We start from the raw sequence: 22,500 nt of genomic DNA on the forward strand, positions 1-22,500 counted from the left end.
TATCCATCCACTACGGTTGGGTTCTAAACAGGTAGCAGTGTGGTTGTCTGGTCTGGTGTGATTCTCTGCATGGGTTACACCAAAAATACCTGCACAATGCTCTCTTCTACATGCTGCAGGGGAACTCACTGTGTGGCTGGAGCATCTCTTCCTGTCCAGACAGCTGTTTCTCACACCTTTTCCTCACTCCTCTCTTTCTTACACAGTGCTGAGCAGCATTTTTGCCATTTAACTCTGTTTACATTGGGATGTTTCACAGTGACTGCAGGGCTCAGCTGTGCCCTGCACTGTGTCCACTGAAGATGACATGTTCTCTGCAGGACAACCTGTGAGTTTCCTGACAGAAACTGCACAGCAGACCCCCAGCCCCATGAGGTACACTCAGTGCAATCATAAAAGCTCTTCAATCATAAAAGATCCTTCTGTAACTATGATTTATTTCTGAAGACACTTGGCTTTAGAACTATAAACACTGAAGCAATTAATTTTGCAAGGATTTTTTTAATATCAGTATCTATCCTGGATCTAAGTCTCAGGATGGAGCAACTTAAAGAAAGCATTATACTTCATTACTTATAATACATTTTATTAATAATGTACTGAAGTCCTAAAAGACATTACAAGTTCTAATTTCTTATATTTGTAATATTTGCCTCCTGCTGCCCCAAGAAAAGCCAAGTGGATCCACAAATCTGTTGAATTAAGTCTACCAAGAGTCACAACACAAAATTTCTGATTTCCCTTTCTTCGTTCTAAAATCCAATAAAAACCTAATAGAAACACTGGACTATAATGTCTTGCCTTTCCTTGTTATTCTTAAGCAATAAGAACCCACTTTTTAGTTACATCAGCTGGCTGCACTCTTTGCACATTTATTTGTACAGTATTTTTTTTCTTTTATGACAGTATAGGAAAACCTTCTTACAAACAAGCAAGTAAATAAGACAGTTCTATGCCTATTGAAAATGATAAACCTTTAGGGAGGGGCAAAATATGGGATATCTAACTTCTTGTTCATTAACACATTAAAAAGAAAACTTCCTCATAATAGCATATTTGCACATGTAGAAAAAAGCCTTATAAAGCAAATAGGCTTAAAAATATAAAACCCAATTAAATGCTTTTACGTTCTTTGCTACTCCCCAAATATTCCACTTCAGGTGTTTAGTCAGGGTATTTTCTTCTCAAAATGCCTTAAACACTTATTTTTCTTTTAAGTAATGATCTTATCTTTTCAAAATCTAGCTAAAGTAGAGGCCAGTGAAAGCAGAAGCATGTAAGCAGAATTTAAAGTTATTTTGTGAACGTAGCATGGAAATTTAAAATTAACTTAGTTTGATCCTTTGCAAAGAAACTCTCTCATGGGAGAACTGTCCTTTTAAGTCTGGATCAAGCATACATTGTATGTTACTTTAGCACTGAAACCACATTTAAAATTTGAAATTACAGACTTCAGGTGTAAACCTGGTCAATCTGGTTTTCTGCATACCTGCTGAATAGATGTAGATGCAAAAGTGATCATATAAAACCATTTTCATATTTGTGAGGAATTAATCTATCTTATAGGACAGTATCTTACAGTATACAATTTTTTAGATTAGTATTTTATCAAATTATTTCTGTGTTAATGAAGTGGAATTAGTAGGTAGCATCAACTCATGTTGTACTGTTTTTTAAGTAAACATACCCCTGACACTGCTATTCTCAAGTGCCTACTCAAAAAAATTACTTGTAATAGCAAGACCTAGAGTATAACAAATGTGCACTTGAAATGTCAGCTAAACTTTAGTCAAATACATGGAACGGCTATTCTGTGTTACTAGAAGAGAGAGGGCAAGGCTGAAATAGCTGTAAACCAGCATGTGCTTGCAGCTGTCACTTTAAGTGATCTACTAGTGACAACAGATACATGTAAAAGCTCCATGGATTAGTGAATTGGTATTAACAGATTTAGATATGCACAGAGAGAAATCAGGATATAACTAATGGGCCTGTACTGTTTAAACATAGTCTGAAGAACTTGAGACTTGGCCTAACCCATTAAATTTACCTTTAGAGCTAACTATCAGTTATGGAAATGGAAGCATGCATGCTATTGCTTTGGTAAGAACCAAGTCAAAGTGAATCCCCTACAGAGAAATTCACATAGTACTTCTCAGGTTTACAGTTGGAACAAGATATTTGCATTATCCACCAAAAACATGCATCAGTCAGGGAAAAAAAAAAACAACCAAGAGAATTAGACTATAGAAAAACATCAAGCTAGAATTGATTACAAATCACCATGTTAAACTTCTTAAGACTCACATAATATACAGCAAGAAGCTAGAGTTATCAGTCAGGAAGGAACCCAAGCAACTTTGTATCAGCTTTAGAGAATGCAGAGACACTGTCTAAGCCACTTTTTTTAAAGTTTGTTTTTATTGGACTGTCAAATACAGGAGCAGGAATCACACTCGCACTGCTAAAATAACTATTTGTATATTGATTAATTTAGTTGTACCTCTGACAATGTACCACAGTGTAGCACAGGAGACCCAACTCTCTCACATACACCAGTTGGTAACAGAATATGGATTTCACAAGAAAATCATGAGTGAATATCCAGAGAAGGTACTCTTCCCTAAGACAAAAGCCATGCTTCACAGCACTATATTGAGCTGACAAAGCAGAACATTCTGGACTTAAATTCACAGTGTTGGGAATGGAGATTCCAGTTCTAGGAAATCAGTAGTGTTCCATCTAGAACAGAGACCTGATGCACCTGCAAAAGCACCAAACTAAGACTGAAGATTAGCTTGGTTTGAATCCAAACATAAGTAACTTAACACAGTATAACTCTATAAGCATTTCTATAAATGCAGCATTAACATTATTAGCAACAGGAAAGCTAACTATGCAATTCCCAGTCCTGAGCCGATCTCATTAACTTGATATGAAAACTGGCTCTACGAACTAGACCTTGGAAACAGGTGTCTCTTGTTATGGTATAAAAACTAAGCATGAGATACCAAAGATCTTGAAACCATGGACACAAATGAAAAGCCATGGCCCCAGAACCATAAATAATTCCTTAATGGTCAAACACTAGCCAGTGAAAACATGCAACCTCACAGCTGAGAAGGCTGTTTTTGCTCTTGGTAGGCAGGCGACTTAAAAGAAAAAACCCAGCAACAGGACAAGGAAGCAACAAGGCTATAGCCTGGGAAAGGAACAGCTCTCCAGCAACACACCACATGCAGTCTAGCATCAGGTGCTTACAAAAGATCCTAATTTGGGCCCCTGTGTTTTGGCAAAAGATGCATACTTCAGTTCTATACCTGTCCTTTCATCCAACCTTCCCCATCCCTCACTGAAGAGCTCTTCAATTAGGTTACCTTTGCCTCAGCAACTAGGACCATCAAAAACAAAGATATCAGGCTAGAAATATGGTACTGGCTCCATGGTACTGCACAGCCACAGATAATTTAGGATGTAAGTCAGATATAAGTGACTGCTTTGAATACAAAATTATAACACTTACTGTGTATTAAGTAATGTATAGAAATAATTAACAATGTGTAAGAACTAATTAAAAGCACAAGGCATGTTGCTAATGAATGTCAGTCTGAAAGCTTTCATTCTGAAGTTTAAAATTGACCTGAATTGTCAGTCTAAATTCTGCCATCACATCTACCCCTAATTCTTTTATACATATATGTATATATTTGCATGTGTGTACATACAGATCTACATATGCACACATAATTAGTTTTGAAAGAGCTGAAAAAAAATAAGAGCAACACTTATCCTTAAAAGACCGCTTTTAAACTTAAAAAGCTTTAAGAAAATATTAGGCAGCAGTTACAATAAAATCTCAGTTAAATACCTGGAGACCTGGGGTAGTAAATTCTGTTCCAACTAGTCTTCTTAACTAAGGAATGATGAACTTCAGTTGAGAGGAAAGACACATCAGATTTAACAAGTGGTGAAGTTGGCCACACGATTTGATTGAATTCACCCTAACTAGAATTCAACAAGAACACCAGAAAATAGCAACTAAAGTATATGCCAAAAGGAGGAGGGAAGAAGATGAACTGGGAGAAGAAGAAAACAACACCCAAGCTATGACAAACTACTTTGAATGTATGAACAGAAAGGGTGGTTAAGCAAGCAACTTCAGGAAGCATCTGAAAAAGAGATGGCCAGCTGCAGCTTATGTTAGTAGATGAAAAGTATTCTGACTTTTTGATTTAGTATTCTATAAATGCATTTCTAAAAGTGAGGTCTAATATTTTACAAATCCTCAATAGAGCTGTTGAAAACGTCATTAACAGCTATCACAAGACACATCAGAATCAACAGCAAGTTGCCTAGAAGGACTATTGAGCAACACTACAGCCCTGAAGGGAGTGAGATATGAACTAACCGTATTCATGAACAAGAAACCAACTATAAATCACTGTTACAAAAATGCACAGAAATTCAAATTGAGCAAGAATAAGGATTGCAAGTACCACAGAAAAAATTGATGAGCTATAAAATCATAGGTTTAATACCTAAAACATTGAAATTATTTAAAACTTGCTATGCACATGTGAAAAATATTCCACAGCATGAAACTGCTGCAATATACTGCTCCACAGGCATGAATTATGACCCTGAAGAGTATGTCAAATAATGAACAGTGTTAGAATTTAATTTTCTTAACAAAAACGTCGTGCAGGGGAATCATACTCTCACCGATAATAAGACGACAGAAATACTGCTGGATTACAACCCTAATTTCACAAGTGTGTTAACACATGATTCTATTCAAGTACTAAAGACTAATTCTTCAGCAATATTAAGTAACGGTAAAATATTTAGTTAATGTACATTGTAGATTTTTTTTCACATCTTAATAATTTTAGAAGCTGCATCACGGTACAAAGAACAGCCTCATTGAGCTGATCTGGATGTATATTTTTCCATTTCTGACTTAATTTCTCCAATACACACTACAGAAGAAATCATCTGTCTCTCCACCATGCCAAATAATTGATTTTTGCTTGACAAGGATATTAGCATGTCATAGAACTTTGACATATACACACATTTTCACTTCACATCAACCTATCAATTGGTTGGCTCAGATAATTCAGAGGCATACACAAACTTGTACAGAGGATGTGAATGCCAAAACTAATTGTCCAGGAGAATCCTGTATTTCAAGCAACTTCCACATGCCATACCAGCAGTAGCCCAGTGTCATTATTTCCTAGGCATTTACTCCCTCTCCCTTCCTCCCTATCCTGTTGCTCTTTGGCATTTTCCACTCTAGAACAGAATCACCTCAGGCCTTTCACATATGAGTAACTATTCCTAACCGTATTTGCCCCTCTTTAGAATATCCATTTCCCACTTAGCCAAAATCTCCCACCAGTCTAGATTTAACCACTTGGTTGAGAAACACACAAAAGCCTAACAGTACTAATTTCCACATGTCCTAAATAAACCCCGACCTAGTTCGGGCTTGTATTATAAGTCTTCATTTACTCAGATCATTTTTTTAGTAGCAACTAAGGCTGAGAAGGCACTTTATCAAATTACAGAAAATTAATTATTCAATTAAATGCCCATCACATCATGCTACACCAGATTGATTTTCAGCCTCAAATAGTTGGAACAGTATTTTCCCAAGCAATTGGCAATTTCTACAAATTTACTGCTAGTGTTTCTGCCCAGGGCATGGACTTACGGCTAAACTTTTTTAATAAAAGCATTCACAAACTAAAACCTATCAGTTTCCATTCACCTTAACTAGCAACAAACTCAAGCAAACCTTACAGTAGATACAAACTGCGATTACAGCACTCTTATCATAAGCAGGTATGTTAGCAAGACCAAATTTTGACACAGTAGCTAGGAAGAAAAATAAATCCAAAATTTTCTTTCTTCTATACTACTTCTAAACACTACCACATCAAATAAGTCCAAAATACTGTTACATATCCCATATGTATGGGATATACAAGTATAAAGTGTAAAAGAAGCACATCAATACACTATTAATGTCAAGAAAAATTTTTCAAAGTCTGTTTTGCAAGACATGATTCTTCATGCTACTAAGAACATTTATTGTCTTGTCTGACACCTCCTTCAATTAAAAATACACATTTTGTAATAAAACTTAGATTTGTAGGGTTTGATGTTTCTGTGAAAAACACTCATAGGAAGGTTCTGCATGCGCTTTAATTCAAGAACATATGAAGCCTTTTCTGTTAACTTGACAATCTATTTTTAAAAATGTCAATCTGTACTTCCTCTCACAAGTGCCCAATTATTAATGGTGGTCAGTATCACTCTATAAATAAAACATAAATACTACCAGAGTGAGGAAAAGTGGCTGTTTAACTAAGCGTATCTTTAAAAAGTGGGATAAGTTTTTTATTTTTAGTGGTTGTTTACTGGACACAAATGTCAGTCTCTCTTCAGACTATATACAAGGAAATGAGAAATTTAAAATTGAGAGCTGACAGTTTAGCTCTTTCATGTACAGTGTTCTTGTTCTTTTTGTAAGCTGAAAGTAACACATGTTTACATCTGTCCTAATTTATTAAATGAGTATTTATGAAGTTCCTTACAACAAGAATTTATTACTACTTAGGAAGGAAAAAAAAGGCTAAGACAAGTCACTAAGCTGTCCCTCAGACAGACTTCCATTTTCTATCTCCTTGCTTTTCCTGAGCTCCAGATATTCACAAAAGATACTCAACCCCCAGACCTTTTAGAAATTCATTCTGAAGCTAAATGGCTGGCTTGCAAGTTTTATATTAATATAAATTATCATTTCTGCCCTCATTAAGCAACTGTGCTTTCCAATTGCTGTTTCTGGAAGAAAAAAGGCCCCAGAAAACTAGCTTGCTTAAAAGTATCTCCACGATGCAATTTATTGCTCAGTCCTAGTTCAAGCATTTCCAAAGAGCTGACTAATTGTCTCTTTACAATAATAAAGATTTGTAATAAAAACAAAGTACTCCAAAACCCCCAAACTAGAAAACAATAGCAAGTTTACATAAAGGTTTTGATATGCATATACATCATTGCAGTATAACCAAAGCCAAGGAAACCCACTGCATCACTGCTATTGCAGCTGGTTTAAGCAAGTAAAACCAAAAGGTTTTTCTACGTCAATAGTATACACAGGAAAGAAGATGAATACCAGTCACTGGATTAAAGCAACATGGCAAATACAGATTCTATCAGTAGAAAAGCTGAAGTTTTAAACTGGAACAGAAGCTTCTGGAACTCTTCCTGCGTAGGTAGTCACCTCCAGGGACAAAAAAAGTACAAAGGTCACACATAGCTGAGCTTAAGAATTCTTAAAATCCTACCAAGCATTGCATTTCTCTGAACATTTTTCAAGATCCTCCATATAGATGCATGCAGAAGAGCTACTCTTACCAGGCAAAACCCCCTAGAATTCATCAGATAAACACTTTGCTATTAAAAATTCCATAAAGAGATTTGAAAATCTATTAATATAAATACCTACCATGATTAAATTAGTGTTGGCCTTCCTCTTAGATTGCCTGAAGTGGGGGCACAACATACCATGTTATTCTTGATTTATCATGCTGTGACTACATGAATTAGTGCATCACTCTACAACAGTGGTGATAGCACTATAAGAGCAGACACAGCAATCAAAGCAAAGACAATATAAACTTATGGGCCAGGTTGCCTGAAACTTGGACTTCCAGATTTACTAGGCATTTTCTTTTTGTTCTTTTAATAACAGACCCTAGAACTTCCAACTCCAAAACTGTGCCCCAGGGATCCACATTTACACGACTGCCACGAACATACATTCTTAACCTCGTCCACAGAATTCCCCACTGGAAGTTTGACTTCAAGAATGAAAGAACTATAAAGCTTTAAAATAAAGAAGGGTATCCCTAATAAAGACCAACTGATGCTGACTGCCAGTAATTTAGTATGCCCAGGCTAGATTAATATAACAAAGCTTAAGTTTGTCCATATATGACCATTTTATAATATGCATAATTTCATCTCATCCACTGACCACATAGCAGAACTTTCATCTTCAATTTCAGCCTCCAGCCTGTTATAAACCAATTAAACACCTTCAGGGTGTTCTGTCTTACATGGATAAAAGCAAGTCAGCATCATATATTGACTTTCATCATCCTTCCCCAAACTTAATTCATATGGCCAGTTCACTACTCAATGTAATCCAGTGAGTACACAATAAATATTCATCCTTTTTTTCCCCTATTCCAGAAAAATCAGTACCAGTAGTCCAACCAGATCCCATATTTTTCACTCAATGAAAGGTTACTGTCACACAGCGATACCTGTTCTGGACGTACAATATAATTCTGTAGCTGAAAGACACAAAATAGCTATGCTAATAAGCATGAATTTAACTAGTATTCTTTCATCAAATAAAGGGAAGAGATGAGTGTATTACAAAATATCCCTATAAAATTATCTAGCAATCCCTACCCAGAACAATACAAATGATAAAACAGGAACAGAAGCAACTGTGGGTTTCTGTATACAACATTCATGTCTCAGTTAATACTATGGCTTATAATTAGACTCATCTTCATTGCTGAAAGTACAGTAAAACTACTCAGTGACCGAAACTTTCCAAATTTATGCTTATATATTAACAAAATGTGGTCATTCTATAATAACAGTAGAATTAATTATGCACATAAAATCATTACATTCCCCATTCGATTCAAACATGCATGCCTAATTCAAGTGCCTAAAAGAAAGCTTTACAAACATTCAGCCACCCTTTCCTACAAGGGTGTCATTACAGTCATCAACACCACCTCATACTACAGAAAACTTTACTGAAATACAACAGGTTAAGATGGAAGTAGGTAATATGTCTGACTCTGGATCAGCAAGGTCAAGGGAAACTGAACTTACAGAATAGTGAAAGATTGCTGCAAAATATTTAAGATTAAGATCTCAACTACATCAAATCATTGCAACTGAACATTAAGCCAATAAGAAGCCTGACACCCCCCTCCTTACCAAATTACAAATCATTCAGTAAATAATAAGTTCCACTGACAGCAAAGGTAGTTTTCACACATTATTTTAACACTTACTTTATCAGCTACTGGTGTTTTCCTATGCATTTAAATACATGCTGGAAAGCTTATAGTTACTGAAGACATTACAAGGATACAGAAGAAAAGATCAACTATGTAACTCAGGAAGAATATCTTAAACTTATATCTTTGAGCATAATCAATTTTCAATTTAAAACTTAAGTTAAAAAATATAGAATTCAATTTGCTACTAAACAACAGTCAAATCAGAAGCATCAATGCTAAAAGTTTGGCTTAAAAGAATAACCTCTGAAAAACAAAGAGAGAATAATTACAAGACGGTTTCAAAAGTATATTTCTATAGAAACATTTCAAGAGACATGAAATAATCCAGTAGTATTCCTCAACTTCTAAAATTTCCATAACAATAATTTTAATTGCAGCTAGATCTAACTAACGGGAACTTAAGAGCTTTCAGGGATACCATCTATCAACTGAACTGTCAAATACCATTCACAAAGCACAAGCCTGAACAAAACCGGAACTAAAATATCAGATTAACCTTTAGAACTGTGAATGCTTTTAACTCTTCCTCCATGTATTCAAGAAGTTCAAGAACTTAAAAGATACATCAATTCAACTCCAAGTTACCAGATCAAACAAGTGCCAGAGAAAAAAAAGCATAAAGTTACATGTAAGAAGTTCCAGTGTTACATACATCCTAGTCTGAAGACGTGCTTGCTAAGACAATCTTGCCTTTTAAACTGCAATGTACCAAAACATTTCAGCAGCAATGGAAGTCATCACTATAACTATCTTATTCTACCACCACATCTGGAATTCAGGCTGCTGAGAGGTGCTGTACAGCATGCCTGCAGATGCTCTTCAGCTACATCCTTGCCAGCACCTTCCTGTCTCTGCCTCTTGAGAGATTTTTGGAAGTTCTGATCACAGGCTTGACAGACTGCCATAGATAAACCTCAACGAAAACTCCTAGAAACTGTCGTATACAATCAATTCCTGATTAAGCCGCATCTTGAGGAAGTTTTAGAAGTGCAAACAGTTTAAAAAAATAGTATTATTATATGATCTGTCTAGACTTTTAGATGACTACAATGCTTGCCAGACATTTAAATGTAAAAATCTCCCTTTCTTCATTAGCTTTTCTCCAAAATACATCTGGTTGATGCAATCAATCCAGTCTTTTTTTTCTTTTTTTGTTTTAATCAGGAGGTACTTAATAAAATTTTATTTTAAAGCTGTAAGGAAACATACTTCTCATTTGTCATCCTTAATTCAGCTCAAAAAAACCCCACATATTTGGTGGAATAAGAACATACATGCTAAGATTTAACACTACTACTTTAAGAACTTGTGTGCTACATGAAAGTCTGGCTATTTTTACTCTAAATCACATAACTGGACAGACTGTTTAATGGAAATAATAATAATATTCTTTGCAGAAAAACTACAGCATACTTTTTGACAGCCATTAGTCATAATGTGTATTGCAATTCTGACAGCCAAAAAAGCAGACTTTTTTCTTTACTTTCTAAGGCAAAGTCATCTTTTAAAGATTTTGTGGGTTATCATAAAGGTTTGGAAAAAACACTAATGTTATCAAGTCAAACCATCAACCTAGCACCACCACATTCACCATTAAACCATGCCACCAAGTGCCATTTCCACACTTTTTTTGACACTTGCAGGGATGGTAACTCCACTACTACTCTGGGCCTCCTGTTTCAATCTTTTACAGCCCCTTCTGTGAAGCATTTTTACTGTGTAGACTAAACCTCCACTGAGACAACGTGAGGGCATTAACTCTCATTCTTCCACTTCCTACCTGGAAAAGGAGACTAAAACACAACTTGCTACAACCTCCTTTCACGTAGTTGTAGAGGGCAATAAGCCTCCTCTTCTCCAGGCTAAGCAACCCCAGCCCCCTTAGCCACTCCTCGTAACACTTACTTTCATTTATATATAGACTCTTTATTCTTACCAGTCAATTCCAGACCTTCTTTTAGTGTTTGACAAAAACAGCAACACACTACTAACTTGTTCAGAGAAAAAAGCACAGAGAAGAACATTTTCTTTTGGAAACCTACAGAGTTGTATTCACAAACTCAAGAACCACAGCCAAAGAACCACTACCCTCTTTCTAGAGCAGACTGTGAAGGATGGTACCTCCTCTTGGAAGTTGGTCTGGGGTCTTAAATTGACCCACTGAAAAAACTTTGCAGCCTTCAGAGGCAGACAGTGGCAGACAGTCTATCCACCCACAAAACCCTCTAATATAAGAAATGAAAAGTTGCTTGCTGAAGCTACAAATTAAAAGAGTTTGTGCGTGCCTTAGGAATTCCTTGCCCTGTTCCACAGTGTTCCACTGATGCCACTGTTGCAAGTAAGAGACCTAACAGAATTTGCCATACCCATGTTCGCTTTCACCAGATAGAAATATACAGCACCTTAAGACATGAACAATGGCAATAATAAAATTGTACTTACTGTAATTTCAGCCTTGCTCAGACAGATAGAGCCTCTGCACCCATACTCCGTTTCATCTTCAGACTTGTAATAACTGAGTGTGTTGCTTTTCAGAACTACCCATCGATCCTGCCACCCATGAATGTAGTTGGTCCACTGTAAAAAAATTTTCCAGAGATCAGCCAATGGAAAGACAATAAAAGAAGAATGATGGATATTTCCTAGGCTTTTGAGCATGCAAAGAAAAAGGCAAGTTATTTTTACAAGCTGCTCCCAAATGAGAACATTTTTCTGTTCAGAGCTCCTAGAAGAATTTTACAAACTCCTAAAGCAATAAAAACCCCGTTGTTGTCAAGGGTCAGTAAGCCAACAGATGTCTGATGTCTGGACTCCAACTGCACTGCCAAGGCCAGTTACAATAAAGGCAATAAACATACTGGCAATACAAATTGAGGAAAACAGAGGAGGGGGAAAAAATATTAAACATTAATGATTAAGGTGAGTTCAGGCATCTGATTAAAAATCTGGAGTTAGGCCAAAAGACTTAAGTAGAAGCTAGAATAATTTATTTTGTATAAAATATGATATGATGTTTTCTCATCATATAAATACAAATATGCCATTATCCCACAGCATAGTGAATAACTCTTGTAGTGCCTAGAGGACTCAGTGCTTTTTAATTTAATATTGTCCATAGATACTGCTTTATGTTTTAATTCTAACTACTTTCAGTAAGATGATACTTGGTTATCAGCAGACATCAAATTATGTTTTTGCCATTCAGATTTTTCCAGGGAGTCCCCATTCACACACTGAATAAAACCAATATTCCGGGAACAAGTTCTGGACTAATTCTAGAGAGATCTAATAAGAAGTGACCAAAAGTTCTCATTACTATGCTTGTATTTGTAACATCTTTCTGACTGCACTTTGTAGAATCAGATGAATTTCATAAAATCATCTGGCACTGATAGAAAATCAGGACTATCCTATAATTCTGACAATACACAATATTAATCAATCATGGTGCAAATGTTAAAAATTTGATAAAAATAGAAACAAGAATATTGAAATCAATCTTATCATGCAAGCATTTCTTCGATTTTGAAAACAGCTGGTTAACATTTAAGTCTATTCATTATTCATCATTTTGTAATCTAAAAAGTGAGGGGGAAAAGTCAACTAACAGTCTCATTCCCACTTCATACTATATACACTAGTTAACACATATTCCATAATTACATGTTAACTTTAGTAATAAGATGATTAATGCTAAGGAAAAAAAATTATAGCTGAGAAATTCTTAGCAATTTTCAAATGTAGGCAAAACCTTAATTTGCTTTTAAAATATAAAGCCCTTTTTCATCTCTTAATACGTTTAATTGCTAAATACAGCATTACTTAAAGAAAGCCTTAAGTATACTTAGTGCATGAAGTGGTAGCACAAACAGCCATAGAGGTGTATGATTTCCTGCCTTCCTGTTTCCCTACATCTCATGTTCCAAACTCCTCCCAGGATGCGAAAGGTAGAGTCCAAAGTTATCTTGGGGGAAAGAGAAGCAAGGAAAAGCATGTTTCCTTCTCTGAAAAAGTTAACAGAAACATATATAGCAGAGGATCTTGCAGCTGCTGTTGCAATCAAAGCTTGCTGTTGCAATCCAAAGGCGCCATGAATTAAGAGACTTAAAGTACACTTGGACAGGCACGAGGTTTTTGCAGAGAAAAGACCAGTGTTTCTCTAAACATCTAAATTCTCGTGCTCCCTGAAAGTCTCTTCCACTGAAGTTCTTTCTTTGTATCCACCTTAAAATCACTGGCAGGAAATACAATGGAAAATATCCTACAGTTTCAAAACATTTCAAAAGACCAGCAGGATATACTTCTAACAAGTTTCTCTTACCAAAGTACTCCATTTCCTTCACAGCTTTTCTCTTTACTGAAGGGCAGAACTACTAAAACTACTATGTTCACAGTGAACTGCAGCCTACTTCTATGATTTTAGAACTTAACTACACATTCATATTAATTAATTAACATTAACTATTAACAGTTAGTTATTAAAAATAGGTATTTCCTTAGTAGAAAGTTCAGTATGCTACCATTCCTATTTTAATTGGTTTACCTCAATAATTACTGAAGTATCAACTAACAAAAGGTAACCCTACCCCACAAACATATTCATTGCGACCAGTTTCGCCACACTTGACTATTCAGATTAAATTCCGGGTTCTCATGGGAAAGACAGCCTCTGCTACACTCAGCATAATCATCTAGAAAAGTAATAAGTGTGCACATACCTCACCTAGAATGTCTGAAGCTATGGCTTCACCTGCTACACCACTGAGAAAGAGCACCTGGACTTTGTATTTAATTTGCTAACATAAAAATGAATTGCATCCTATAAACTACTTCCTGTCTAACAACAGAAGCATCTTACCCAAGGAGAACTTTGCTGTGAAAAAAACACAAACAAAATCTCCTACTGTAACTGCTCTAACACCATCTCACATCCATCTCATCCCCTCCTTCCCCATCCACTATTAGATAAAATTTTACAAATGAAAGCAGAGATCCTTCTTTTTTCCTAACAATTTCGTCTTATCTCTGGGATGAAAAACATTTTCAGGCTGGCAAGAGTTCACAAACTTTCGGTCACAACTGTTCCGTCACAACAGTGTGAACTCATGGCTGTTCCCTACGCATTCAGGGCAGTGTAAGATCTCTGTATCCTGTGCCTCTTATATTGGCTTGTGCCTAGCCTTATCGTGTAGGACAGGAAACAAAAAATTCAAAACCTAGTGCTTTAATCTTACAGATATTTCAACGTCATTCTGAATATACTTTCTGTAACAAAAAATAAAATACCCGTATGAAAACTAAGTCATTCAATATTCTACTCCAAAGTACTTCTGAAAATAAAATTTCACACTACAAACCGACACATGTTCGGAAGTAACCTTATATTCAGCGATAAGAGAGAAAATAACTATGGTTATTTTTAAAAGGGGAAACAAGCCGTATAGCCATTTTCCTTTTCCGCTCCTCCCGCTATCTCTTGCCGCAGGAGTATTTCATTCCCTGTTTTGATACTTGCACGAGAAGCCGTGCCTGCTCCTGAAGAGACACGACTGGCTGCGGGCGCCTCCCGGAGCTCCCGGGTAGCCGCGACACCCAGGCCCGGCGCCGCTCCGGCCGGAGCCCGAGGCTCGGGGGAGACGCCCTCCAGGCGCGGCTGCCGGAGCCCCGCGGCGTGCGGCCGGCGGGCTCGGGGGGCGGCGGGGACCATGGCTCTGCTCGAGGAAAGGCTCCCCCCCCGGCCGCGAGGGGCGGCGGGGCTGAGGGAGGGGGCGCCCGGCGCCACCGCGGCTCTTCCTGGCAGCGGCTCCGCCGTCAGGTGGCGGTGCCCCGGCCGTGCCAGCGCCGCCCGCGGAGCCGCCCGGCCCCCCCGCCACCGGGCCCCTCGGCCCGAGCCCCCGGGGCGGTCGAGACTGACAGCGACGAGGATGGGGGGTGGCAGGGCACAGCAACGGGGTAGAAGCGGCTTACCTTGCTGAGCACTCCGCAGAGCTCAACAGGCAGCCCGAGCTCGGTCTCGGGGTCCTCCTCGGAGCCGGAGGAATTCCAGCTCTGGTTGTCCGACATGGAGACCGGAGCCGCAGCCACCGCCGAGCTGTGAAAGAGCCGGAGCGGCCCCCGCCCACAGCAGCCTTCTTCTGCCGAAGGGACCGGAGCGCCAGGCTCTACTCGAGCGGGTGCCGTCACCCGAGCGCCGCCCGCCCCTGCCAGCGACCGGCCGGCGACCAGGCTCGCAGCCCCGGGCTCCCCTCGCCGCGTCCCCGCAGACCCCGCCCGCGGCCAGAGCCACAACACCGGGACAGTGAGGGGAGGAGGGGCGAGCGCGCGTCCGCCGGCTGGGCACCCGCTCAGCGCGCTCCCGCCGCCGCCATCTTAGATGAGGCGGGGGCTCTATGCAATCGTCCACGAGCGCGGCGCCCCGCGGGAGTTGTAGTCCTGCCCCGCTCGGCCGCTAGTTCGGGCGCTATTGCCCGTCACGCGTACCGCAGGACGTGCTGGGAGATGTAGTCTCACTCCGGCGGCGCACGGCCGCCATCTTGATTTCGTTATTCCTGTGGCGGCTGGTCTCGTCTCAGACTCCTCGAGTGAGGGGTGAGGGGAACTCCCCTATCAAGGGCGACGGTGCTGCCCAGGGCGATGTTTGCTTTATCTTTTATGCAGAGGTATTTGATTTATCTTTAGCGTCTCTCCGGCTCTGCTTGCTTTCAAGGGCGAGGAGATGTAGTCTTTCTTCCTCGCCTCAAACCTTGCGGGACTCGGGGCAAGGGGGGACATTTGAGGGGGGTGAGCGGCAAACTTTACCCTAATCAAAGATGGTGGAGGTGGCGGGAAGGGGCGGGAGATGCTGCCGTCTCTGGTTGAAACGAGAGGGGAGGGCCGTCCGTTCGCACCTGACCGGGTTCTGCTTCCACGGGGGTGCTCAAAGGCGTGGGGTGGGCAGAGCAGGCAGAGTGATGGGTCCCCGTTCGGCTTCGGCTGCCAGGTACTCCGGAGGTTCTCCCTTCCATTTATTAAATTGCTTTCGTAGTTTAGGGAACGACAGGGTGAATTTTTTTTCCTTCAGACAGTCTGAAATACGTGTTTTCGTCGATATTTATGCGTGGAGATTTATTTGTAGAATGGAAAAAAAAGCCCTGTTGCACCTGTCACTTCACGATTTGTGAACAGCACATATAGTGTTTTGGGAAAGACTTAGGATTTTTACTAATTCAACTCATTTCTCCTGATTTCTTGGGCGGGGGAAAAAACGTGTTTAAGAATGTTGGTTAAGGAAATTTCGTGTTGGGAAGATGCATTTCTGTTATTGTTGGAAGAGCAATGCTGCACAATTCTGTTTTCTCTGACTTCTTCCTTATGACAAATTATTAATTTTCCCGTGTTAGGCTGTTTGAAAGTTTCCATTGAGGGTTTATTATTTTTTTGAAAGAGCATTACACATTAACTTATATGCATTCTGTATATATAACAGTTAAAAATTAAATGATATTCATATCTGCTCAAAGTCTCAGATATGAAGATATTTACAATGAGTGCAGAACTGTGGATGATTCTAAAGGTAGCATCATTGTCCTAAAATACTAGAAATAAAAAATAGTCATAGCTATCTTAATATTTCTGTAACCACTGAAATGTACAAGAAAAAAACTTTTACGGAAGTCCATTGTGGGTGCTACTTTAGAGAATTTATTAATATATGAAATGTTGCTGAAAACCAATATTTGATTCACTATGTGTTTGGGAAGAAACCCAAGTGCAATTTTTTCTCCTTAGCGTTTGTTTCAATCTACTGTATTTGTCAAGCAAGCTATGTAAGTATTGATATGTATGAGAATAATTCATAGCTCTTTTCTGCAATATGTTGTTGAAGTTAGTTGGCATCACCTGTAAAGCTGGTTGTGTCTTCTCAGTTAAAAACTCTGAATGAAATTCTTCTCAGGAGCAGGAGCTGAAAAGACATGTCTGAGCAAGTCTTTTTAGTAGTGGCAGTGTACACAGACATTTCCTGTCAGGCTTTTGATCTGAAACTATTACTATTCACTTAGTTACAGAGGAAGCTTGCTTTTTCTTTTCCCCCTCCAGAATATTGAATCAGTCAAGTGTTACAAACTAAAAATACATAGGGTAGATAGCTTTTCAGGTTGTTCAACAAACATATCCTTGCTTGTAAGAGTATTTGTTTTATTTATTATCTGTGGCTAGTATTTTACAAACTTCAAATGAAAAAATACTGAATGCTAAAAGGTTTGCCTTTTCAGCTTTTCATATAATGCATTGGCTGTGCTACATAATAGATTTCTGTTTACACCTGCCACATGCTCCTAATGTATCTTGTTTTTCAACACAATGTCACTGGCTTACCTTCTTCCAAAAGCTGTATTGTAATTGTGAATACCTTATGTAAATTACACCTTCTTTCCAATGTTCTGACCGTTTTTCAAAAACATAGCATACTGTCTGTTACTCTTAATGAGATAAGGTCATACCCTCATCAGCAAGCATGGAGTACAGTGGGAGAGATTTGTAAAGAAAAGATTTAGTGCTGAGGACTTGAAGTTCTTACACATGTTTTGAGAGGGGCTTTTTTCAGACTACAGGAGTTTGATCTCTTGGAGAGCACCTACATTAATAATTGTTGTTTTGCAGGTGTACTCTGAAAGAGCAGTCTTCCAGTTAATTATAGTTTGAAAAGAATCAGGTTTGCCTGTGCCAAGATCAATCTAGGATGCAAACCAAATCACAGGAAATGTAGAAAATCATCCAGATGCACTCACTCCTCTCTAGCTTCTTCTATGCCTTTTCTACTGAACCTTTATTTTGTGCTTCATTGCTGTGTTTGTTTTTTCATAGCAAGTGCCCGTGTACTCAGTCTATACCTCTTCTGTGTCTTAGGGATTGCAAGAAGTTTGCAGATTACTGTTTTAAATGGAAATAGTCATGACCTTTTTTTAGAACGGTGTAACAGGTGGTGTTCTGTGTTGCTGATATACTGCTTGTAGTACAAAACTGGGGAGTTTTATGTCTTGGGATGTCATAATAAGCACTGTCAATTGGGTAACTTTATAAATACCTCTCTTTTTTTCCCTCCCTTTTTTATATTTTTTCCACTGCCATAGATCCTATTTTAGGGTGTTAATTTTTTATTTTTATAACAGAATCTCCATCACTTTCTAGTGTGTTCATGCTTAATGTTATGTTTTTTCTGAAATTTGAGACTGTTTTTCTTAGGAATATCCTTAAAGGAGCTTTGCTACGCCACAGCATATTGCCTAATAGCATAGGCTCAGAAATATTAATGATTCAGACACTTATTCTAAAACAGTTTTGCTCTCTGTGAATCACTGTGTTAGGCTTTTATTTCTAAGTTAAAGCAAAAATAAAATTTAAAATCAACTGTCTATGAATCCATTGGCACTGAACATGTCTATAGAAGCCAGGTTGCAGGTAACTACACTACCTCTAGTGTAGTTTTTACTGATGAGTGTTCAGTTCCTTCATTATTTTCTTTATGGATTAAACTGGTAAAGCCTTTGTTTTCAGTAATCTAGAAGTGCAGGGAAAACTTAGTTAAAGACTTTGTTAAAGAGATAAATCTTTGAGTTTAAAAGGTCCTTTAAATTACTGAATAGAGGCATGGTTCTTTGCCCTTCTAATAAAATTAGATGTTTTAAAGACATGAGGATTTTTTGGCAGAGAAACTGAAAGCAGAATTTAGAAAATAATTGCATTGCATCTTGCCTAGAGAAAATTGATAGGGGCTGTGTATTCCACTTGTTTTACTTGTGTCACTGGTGTCATAAGCTAAGAATTATTCAGACAGTTTGGTGAATGGCATAAAATATTTTGACATTTATTTTTGAACATTGTCAAAAGAAGTCTCTATTAGCTGTTTACTTTCAACGTGAATTATTTAATATTTAAAAGGATGGATTTGTCTGCCATTTGTTACATCTTAATGTCAGTGAGTATACAGAAGCCATAATTCTAGGACTTGTTTTTTCAGGGCTAATTTCAGGTGCTTGTATGGGATCTATAATTTTGTCAAATCTGAGTCAGCTGCTACTTTAAAAGTACTCTCATTTCATTTGTGTCAGCTTGAGCACTTGGAATTTTAACTTCCGTGAATTCTTGCCCAGTTTTCTGTTCAGTATTAATTTATCATGTACTCTGTCTTATTACATTTGTAAAGATACTACATCTTTATTGGAAGATTCATTTTCTAAGGAACTTGTTTGTGTTATATTTTAACGGAGACTATTTTAACAGAGAATACTTTTGAACACACTAGCTGGGAATGCATGTGGTTAACACCATGTATATTAAATGTATGTGTATTGATGCAGACAACACTGTTGTGCAGTTCCTTCTGCCAGTTCTTTTCTTGTAAATTACTACAGGATTAGAACTGACAGGAGTCTTCTCAGGGCCATTCAGAAACCAAGCCTCTGGTGAAAATCAAACCCCCTGTGGCTAACAAGAGTTGAGCACATAGAAGGACAGTCTGATGTGCTTCTTGAACATGTCTTTGGTGAAGACTTGCTGCTGAGAAAGAAATTTCAGAGCAACTGATACTTAAATTATTATCAGAGGAACATATTTTCACAGGAAATGAGAGTTAAGGAGTTTGCTAAATTTGATCCAGTGATCCAGAATGTTTCCTTGCCAAATTAATGCTTACAGAAGACTTTTAAGATTTAAGCAATCCTTTTTTGAAAGTATGCAATATGCATACTTTATATACATATGTGTTCTCTCAGGTGCGTTGTGTGATTTTTGGTGTTGGCCTATGCAAGTCCAGGAGATGGACTTCAATGTTCATTGTGGGTCCCTTCCAACTCAGGATATTTTAGGATTATTATAATGTTGCTGTTTGGGGATAACATCCTTATCCAAGTAATGCATAAATCAAGTAATATGAAATAAAATCACTGCTGGAGTTTGCAGTGTAACATTTGAAATAGCAGAAATGTTGAGAATGCTCTAGCAGGGTTGAATTTTCCTAGTTTGTTGAATTTATATTTGTTATTATCTTAGACATTCAATAATTCACCTATTGTTTAAAGGGCCTAGCTATGGGTACATGATTTTCTTTAGCAAGGTGGTTTAGGTGGGATTTAGTTATACAACAATGCATGTGTTTTGTGCCTGGCATGAAGATACTTCTTTGAAGATACTTTCTTCATAAAGTGAGTGGAGTAAGAGGTGTAGGTACATGGCTACAAGTTCAATTGAAATTAGCAATTGGAGTAAAACCCAAATGTTGTCCATTAAAAATGCTTATTTCAATGAATTCTGGCCTTATTGGGATGTTCTCATGTTGTCTCTCTTACTTAATACGTATGATATTGTTTCAGTAATATCCAGGAGCTTTGTTTTGAGGTGGCTTCCAGCTGTAGTTATTTCCAGTGCAAAGGAGACATTTAAAAGGTTGGGAATGAGAGTTACTCTTGGATCAGTCTGCATGGCTTTTTTTGTTCTATATATCACTCTTCAGGTATTGATCAATGCTTGGCGAAAAGTAATGAAGTATATAAATTATTCCATGCTTACTTGTGAAGTATAGTCTTTGGTAAAAGCGAATTTCATTTCTCTTACAGAGTATCCCATTCACTTACAGCAGAGTGTAAGAGCTTTCCACATCTCTTGTCAAAACTATTTTCCTTAGGTTGGTTGGTTTGTTTTAATTTACTGTTTGTGTTGGCACTTTGTAGTTGGTTTGTCTGTTTGTTTTTAAAGACTTGATTTCTTATACTTTTCTTCAGTACATGTATAATTTTCTACATAGTGTCTTTGGCGTATATTTATATTTTACATTTACATAAACCAAAAAGTTTTGCAAATAGGTGAGTATGAGCTGTACTGTTTTGAGATGTAGAACAGTAACTGCCCATTTTTTTAAGGGGTTTGGTATAGGAACCTATTTGAAATGCTAGGCTGAATTCCATGTCAGTCCAAAGGAAAGTTACTGCGAACAATGCCTATTAGTAACTTTTTTCTTGGTAGCATTCTCACTAGGAAAACATGCTTATCCAGCTTGCTTGTTTTACCTATGTTGCTTGTTTTGTCTTATGAGGTTTTTGATTGGCTCAGTTGTTTATTATGGTGAGGTGATGACCCAGAAAAGTTTTTGATGTAACTGAAATTGGTTTTTTTGAGTCTTAAACTACAGAACTGCCCTTTAACAGAAGGTATAACAGAGCTGGATTATTTAATATTTGGCTTTTGAGGCTCTGTTGAATGCTTATGAAGCGTTCTAAGAGTTTCACATTATTCACTAATACCTTCTAAATGAATGTGATTACCTTAAAGATTTTAAGGAAGAAATTTTTCCACCACACTTGCAGTGAGTGCTCCAAACTTCAGTAGATTTTGATAATGGGTCATTTTTTAAGTTATCTTAAGAAAAATGAAAGACATGGGATATTCAAAAGGAAGTTTTTTCCTCTGTTCTTCTTCTCCCTAGTGTTTTTGGTATAGGCCTATACTTTAGTGGAATGTAAATTTTGGATGTGGAGATCTGTACTACACCACACTTGATTTTAGCCAAAACCCTTAGGAGTGACTCTTGGTGGTCAAAACTGGTTGAAGTCCTAATTTTGTAATTGTTTGTTGTGCTTTCATTGCTTTTACACAAGTATTAACACCTTGACCTTGCCATTGAAATGATGGGCAACGTTGGTTTTCTTCTGACATAGCCTATGTAATGAGAGGTTTTCAAACGGTATTGCTTTGTCCATTCTCTACATTTGTAAATCAAGTTAGGTGTTACAATTTTTCTTTGTTCCTGCTAAAGTTCTAATAGAAGAGTTTAAATAAATTAATATCTGAAATATTTTAACTGAGAGAAAATAGGAAGTTTAGTTTGGGCTCTTGCTGCAGTAAATGATGTGTCTGATTTTGATGTAGCATTATTTTGAGGCTTTAATCAGTTTTACAGAAATTAAGAAATGTATTTAATTTAGATCCTTGTTTTAACCATCCAGAAGATAGTAATTAAAAGATCATTTGGGAAAGAGTCTCTATTATTTTTGTTGCTATTTGCAACATTTATTTCAGTTTTTTTTTACATACCATGAGGACTTGCTTAGGACAATTAAAAAAAACAGTCCTTTACGTCTGTACTATATATTTTGGTTCCTCTGTTTAGTTTTTGAACTCTGGGCTAGGTGGACAATTGTGTTTCCTAGTAACTTTGCACCTCACACTGTCATGAGCATCTGTGACAGCGAAAATACCAGAATTTGTTTTATTTATGAGTACAGGTACACAATTTACATGCATTAAATAACTCAGTATGCAAATAAATTATTTTTCAAGCTTTTCTATACTGGTTTCATTTTCCAGTCTTAATAGTTCTTCCTATGTTGTTAACATGATGCACAAA

At 37.7% G+C, this 22,500-nt stretch overlaps 2 protein-coding genes across 4 annotated transcripts in view; one reads left to right on the forward strand and one right to left on the reverse strand.

Annotated features, from left to right (window-relative positions):
• Nucleotides 1-15,523, reverse strand: part of CERT1 (ceramide transporter 1) — a 79,862-nt gene extending 64,339 nt beyond the window's left edge. The window contains exons 1-2 of one of the 2 annotated variants that reach the window (XM_086868919.1): nucleotides 15,090-15,523; nucleotides 11,565-11,699 (exon numbers count right to left, since the gene is read on the reverse strand). In XM_086868919.1, the coding sequence (XP_086725045.1) occupies nucleotides 11,565-11,699; nucleotides 15,090-15,185 (231 nt within the window). In that variant the 5' untranslated portion in view covers nucleotides 15,186-15,523. The remainder of the gene's footprint in view (nucleotides 1-11,564; nucleotides 11,700-15,089) is intronic. The other variant, XM_086868920.1, reaches the window with a different exon arrangement.
• The window catches only part of POLK (DNA polymerase kappa), a 38,567-nt gene continuing 31,426 nt past the window's right edge, over nucleotides 15,360-22,500 (forward strand). The window contains exon 1 of one of the 2 annotated variants that reach the window (XM_023943632.2): nucleotides 15,360-15,781. The gene's annotated coding sequence lies outside the window, so the exon portion shown is untranslated. Of the gene's footprint in view, nucleotides 15,782-15,942; nucleotides 16,102-22,500 lie in introns of those variants that run through there. The other variant, XM_023943633.2, reaches the window with a different exon arrangement.

The sequence above is a fragment of the Cyanistes caeruleus genome, chromosome Z (genome assembly GCF_971803275.1).
Source record: "Cyanistes caeruleus chromosome Z, bCyaCae1.hap1.1, whole genome shotgun sequence".
Taxonomy (NCBI): domain Eukaryota; kingdom Metazoa; phylum Chordata; class Aves; order Passeriformes; family Paridae; genus Cyanistes; species Cyanistes caeruleus.